Source organism: Daktulosphaira vitifoliae, unplaced genomic scaffold, assembly GCF_025091365.1.
Source record: "Daktulosphaira vitifoliae isolate Bord-2020 unplaced genomic scaffold, ASM2509136v1 Scaffold_4, whole genome shotgun sequence".
Lineage (NCBI taxonomy): Eukaryota > Metazoa > Arthropoda > Insecta > Hemiptera > Phylloxeridae > Daktulosphaira > Daktulosphaira vitifoliae.
The window spans coordinates 19286914-19293295 of NW_026099575.1; the positions used below are offsets into that span (position 1 = coordinate 19286914).

A 6382-nucleotide genomic window follows, 5' to 3' on the forward strand; every position below is an offset into this window, starting at 1 on the left:
AAAAAAAAATTATGTTGATTTGTTGATTTTTCAAAAAGTTATGGAAGTTTTAAGAAAAAAAAGTGAAAAAATTTCGAAAATTAGCGATTTTTAAATTTGTAATTTTTTTGGATATTTCCCCCATTTACGGGGAACGAGGGAAATTTTTTCAATTTTTGAGGGTAATGTCTTCAACTAGATACGATTTGTGATCTTTTGACGTATTTTTCAAAGAAATCGGTCCAGTGAGAGCTGAGAAAAAGTGGCAACAGACATAAAAAAAAAAAAACACATCATAGTAAAATTAATACCTTCTCCGCTACGCATCGAAGCTAAAATACGATTTTTATAAAAAAATTACAATATTACATCATTAAATGTCAATTTCAAACTATATTTAATTACTATAAATATTTATTCATATATTACACTTATAAATCGTAAAACTCGTAATAAGGATATAAATAAGGAAATAGGTGATTATGTTAATTATGGAATAATCCACCAATTTTTTAAAATTAAACACTATTTACAGTTTTGTATCGAAGCGTTTTTTATGTTAGTAATTTTAATCACTGTCAGATTAAATCTATACTGGACCCAACTATGTCACATCACCGCTGTACTGGTTTTTTTTTAAGAATTGAAAATACTGTAAAAAAACATATTAAATTACTTTTATACAATTATTTTACAAGATTTCCCTCTGTGCACGTTCTAACGATTTCCAAGTATATTACTGTATTGTTTTAACTGTTCCTACCAATTTTTATCTCCCTTAGTCTTAATTAAGACTATTTAAGTGTTGTTAGCCAACGGGCTCCTACTATAACGGTTGGCCCGTATGACTGGTAATACTCAACACAGAAGAAACAAATGACTTAAACAAATGTATACCCAAATATAAAATAAAAGAGATTGATATTCTGACAGTTATTATTTGTATATATTATAAAATAATATGGTTATCTTGTTCAGTTTATAATCAATAAATATACTGAGCGTCCCCTAATACAAATGTAGGTACAATTAATAAATTAAAGTATAAATAAATTTACATACAATAGTATAATAGGATTTAACTCGTTCAATCTACAGATTTGACTGACTTCACTGTGATAGTTTCCAACCTTTTAATATAACGGTCTAATAATCACGGACTACAACCGGTGTTCAAGTTTTCGTTAATAATTTGAACTTCAATAAGACCACAACTTTTAGATCAGTTTTTCACGGCTCTACGTAATAGGCCGGAGAACAACAATATTGTAACACAAAAACAACACGCGTACGTCGATTACGTAACGGTATCACGATACAATATAGCGCAACGAAATATTAGCATATGTCAACCATAGCTAGTCAGCCGACAGACTGCTTGACCGTGAAAAATGTTTGGCTCGGTATTGTCAAAGGCCGCAGTATATACTTTCACGGTCAAATATTACCACCACTACCTCCGTGTTCAACCGGTACACGTTATCAATACCGACTGATGAGAAGATAACATGTGCTGTTTTGAATAGTGATGGGCATAATCGAATGATTAGTAATCGAGACATTTTCATAATCGAGTGAATCTCTCGAAAAATCACTCGAAGTTAAAATCGTCTGCTCGTATGATAAGAATAATCAACTATTATTATTTATTGAGAGAATCGAAAAATTATTCGAAATATGAATAAATATACCTATAGTAAATAATTATTAATTTAATTTTGCTTTTTTTATTTGTTGGTGTTTATTTATAATTATTATATTAAACTATAATTTAGGAATAATAATAACAATAATATATTAATAATGCATTATTAATAAGTGCTTTAAATAAAAGACAAGTTGTTATTTTTATTATTTAATAATTATTACCTATATTTTAAAAAAACCGATAACAAATTAAAAAATAAAAACATAAGATAAGGTAGCAATAGCCGGCTTGACCATCATAATTAAAACACCTGATTCCACACCTAATTGATTTTTCATAAATTCACAACTAGTGAGAGAATCAGAACTCAGTAGTTTAGCCAGTTCAGGACAAAACTTTGTTCTAATCGTCACATACTTCCCAAAAATGTGACAGATAAGGTGTTGTCATGAGTAGCGATTGAACGAGTTGAAAATAAGAAGACTCGAAGTCAACAATTTAATAATAATTCGACTATAATTTATGCTAAATAAAAACTTAAAAATAGTATTCTCTCGTTTCATCGTTTCATGGACATCATTCGAAATAACTTTTATTCGATTATATACATTTCAAGATCAAGAAATCATTGTTTTTATAATAAACGAGAAATCATTAGAAATAATCACTCGATTATAGAATAATCAATATTATTTAAAAAATCAGAATATCTCGATTATATAATAGATATGATTTCAATAATCGAAATATCTCGATTATTTTCATAATCGAGATATCTCGATTATATATCTCGATTATGCCCATCACTAGTTTTGAACAAGTGTATTAATAAATTTCATTTTATATATTTTTATTTTATATTTATAAAAGTAAAGAAATCCTAGCTTAACAAAATTTAAAAATTGATATAAATCCGGACTCTAGTATTGATGTTCATTTTTAACTTAATATATTGTGTTTGATATATAAAAAAACAACATATTTTAGTTAACGACTCTAAAAATATATGTATATATATATATACATATTATATTTATAGATATTCATATATTATATAGATATTTACATTTTCATGAAAACCTGTATAGCTCAGTTAGACACATGTATATAAATTGAGTTTTGATTCTATTCCACCAAGTTCTATAAGTTATCCTTTTATGTTTAAAAAAAATATGACATTGCTTATTTGAATGGATGTTATACTCAAATCATAAAAAATAATATACTATTTCAAAAATCATGCTTTTTACTTCCTGGACAAAAATAATTTTTAATTTTTTAAAACGGTTTAGAATGATTACCAAGCATATACATTTACTAGTAAACCTATTACCATATAAATAGAAATACGTCATATATAGAGTTTAGTACTTAAATCATTTATTTTTCTATCTTTTGATTTAGAAATAATTAATTGTTGAACTGGATATTTCAATATATTTTAAAGATGACTTATAGAATTTAATGGTAACTTACTTTATTATTGGTCAGTATAAATAAGGAGGACACTTTGACACTCATAGATGCATGTGGCTAGTTTCAAATTTTACAATATAATTCAACATAAAATAAGTAAAGAACAATTATTTTTTGCTCATCATTTCATTATTTGATTTATATGTTTATTGATGAGGCCTAATTGAAACCTTCACCCACGTAACTCACATCTCTAAATTTGGCTCTATCTGTGTGCATAGTTACTAAAGTTTAATTTAGTTAACTATATAGGTTTCAATGTCTTATAACACATCATTTTTTTTTTTATATTCTGGTAACACATTTATTGTAATTCAAATTATACATAATGGTTTAAATAAAAAAAAGATATGATGACAAAATATTTATCAGTTTAGCAAGCAAATTATACAAAAATGTAGAGGAATGTAACATTATTTTGATATAATGTAGAATAATTTAAACTAATGAATAATACACTCATGTTTTCATTTTTTTTTTAATAAACATTTTATAAGATTAACATAAATAAAGTTCATATTCTAAACATTTTAAATGCGTTGGTAATGCTACAGTTAAAAGTTTTTTTTTTTTTTTAATAAAAATTCACATTTATTTTGATTAGTTAGTAATGACTTCTTTAGGCTATATCAATTTAAAAATAGCAATTTCAAATAAAAAATAAATAACCTCTATGTTTATTATATTTTCCTCAAAATTACCAATTATTATCCCATTTTTTATTCCAATCATCATCAATAGGTTGATATTTTTCAGTCGTTTGATTTGATAACGTATGTGCAGAGTTAACATCCCAGGATCCCCAACTACTTTTCCTTTGTGAATTTCTATACATTTTTAAAATGTTAATATAATTAGACAACATAAATAACAAATTATCTCATAAGCATATTGTGTTTTAAAAAAATTAGTTTACTACGTATTATAGATTGGGGTTATTTGTAAATAACATTTTTCAAGGCAACCATTTAGTTATATTATTTTGTTCTGTAAATAGCATATTTTGTAAAATAAAAGATGAAAATTGAAAAACCACCCTTATAGTCAAATATTTAACCCTCCTGTAGCATGTGCTAACGTCACTCAATTTCGAACAAATTTTGTAAAAATGACTTTTTTACATAATCAAACAAATCTAGGGAATGTATCGATCAAATGAATTTCAAAACATTTTTAAAAAACTGTCTAATACATAAAATTTTAAAGTTCCATTAGTTCTTCATTAAAACTTAGAGGATGTAATAAAATAAGAAATTTTAATTATCATTATTTATGTTAAAATAATTTTTATTAATACATCATATGTAATTAAAATAACTCGAATTTTGAGATATTTAATTATTGAATGGAAGCTTAAGTAAAATAATTTATAGTCACCCTCCCTTATATAAAATGTTTGCAACATAACTAAATTTAGATATTACTACAATGAATTTGTTCTGATTTTACTTATGTACTGTAAACTATATTTAGCCTTTAATTTTACTTTTTTTTAACAAATAAAATTGAGAATGTATACTTAAGGCAATTTAAAAAATTGAGAAATCACCAGATGGAAAAAAAATTTACTGGATATTCTTACATCATTAATAAGTTATTAACAAAATAGTATATTTTTATAAGGTATTTAAGTTTTTTAAAATGTAAAGAAACAATTTTGTAATAGCTATAAAAATAAATACTTGTTTCCATGTTGTCCATCAACTAAAAGAGAAGAATTTTCACTGGAATTGGGAGTAAAATCTGTTGATTGTGATTTTTGTGGCGTGGGAACATTACTGCCTCCTATATCTTGCCATTCTTTTCGTCCCAAATCATTTATCTATACAAAATTATTAAAAAATAATTAATAAGTTTATTAACTATTTATAATTTTAAATTTGGCAAAAATTAATTTTTATGAAAAGAATTGATGCACTAATATTAAATTTAAAAACATGATTTGGCCATAAACAACATTCCTAGATACTAAGATATCAAGGTTTAATTTTGTTCTATCAAGCCTTATAAATTTATGAAAACATATTTATAATATATATTTTTTCCATTAATTCCCTGAATGAAAGTACACATTTATAAAAAACGGTAGCACAGTGGGGTCGCGGCATATTGGAGACATTACATAGTTAGGTCCAGTATAGATTTAATCTGAAAGTNAAAAACCTTTGCATATTTTCATTCAAGTTAACATTTAAAAGTACTTTATAAAATTTTAAAATGCTATAATATTTTTAATCTTACCTTAGTAGTCATAGCAGAAAACTGAGATGAGACATCATCTATTAAAGTACCTTCTTTAATCTAATTACATAAAAATTAAAAGCAAGCTTAAAATAAAAATAAAAATGTTGAATAAAACATAAGTTTACCTAAAATGGTTTATAAAGAAACAAGTACTAACTATACTTAAATAATGAAATAAACTTTAAAAAAATATATTTAAGCAACCTCACAAAAAAAAAAAAATACTATACTATAAAAATTATTTCAAACAAATTGCTTTTATACTAGTGAGTTGTGTAAAATAGGATATAAACCAATACAATACATAATATATACTAATTGGAATAAAGACCCGACATTTTATTTTTTTATAAGCAAAAAAGTATATTTATTTTTAAACATATTTAAATTATTATTACTCATTGATTACCTTAAAATGGGTTAAATTAATTCATAAAATAGTCTACTTTATTTTAAACTTAATTTTTTTTCAATTTTAAAGATTAGGCCTTTTTATTAATAATTAGAAAATTACATTTTTTTTTTGTTTCAAGAAAACTTTTTTTTCTATAATAAAGCATATTACATTATCTTTGATTTAAGATATATATATAAGTGTCAGACTTTCCGGAACACTTTCAAAAGGTAATTTTTTGTGAAAAAGTTGTCATTTTAAATCCCTTCCTGTGGGCAGGTAAAAGGTCAGATTTATAAAAAATATATACTAAATGATAGGTAGACATCAAGCATCTATAAAAAAAAAATTATATTGATATGTTCATTTTTGATAAAGTAATGGCACTTTTAAGTAAAAAAAATTGAAAAAATTTCGAAAATTAGCGATTTTTAAATTTATAATTTTTTCGGAGGTTTCCCCCATTTACGGGGAACGAGGGAATTTTTTTCAATTTTTGAGGGTAAGGTCTTCGACTAGATACGATTTGTGATCTTTTGACGTATTTTTCAAAGAAATCGGTCCAGTGAGAGCTGAGAAAAAGTGGCAACAGACATAAAAAAAAAAAAACACATCATAGTAAAATTAATACCTTCTCCGCT

At 24.8% G+C, this 6382-nt stretch overlaps 1 protein-coding gene across 3 annotated transcripts in view; it reads right to left on the reverse strand.

Annotated features, from left to right (window-relative positions):
* Nucleotides 1–3467: 3467 nt before the first annotated feature.
* The window catches only part of LOC126904778 (ADP-ribosylation factor GTPase-activating protein 1), a 5287-nt gene continuing 2372 nt past the window's right edge, over nt 3468–6382 (reverse strand). The window contains exons 8-10 of one of the 3 annotated variants that reach the window (XM_050684009.1): nt 5345–5404; nt 4786–4925; nt 3468–3930 (exon numbers count right to left, since the gene is read on the reverse strand). In XM_050684009.1, the coding sequence (XP_050539966.1) occupies nt 3801–3930; nt 4786–4925; nt 5345–5404 (330 nt within the window). In that variant the 3' untranslated portion in view covers nt 3468–3800. The remainder of the gene's footprint in view (nt 3931–4785; nt 4926–5344; nt 5405–6382) is intronic. The other 2 variants (XM_050684007.1, XM_050684010.1) reach the window with 2 other exon arrangements.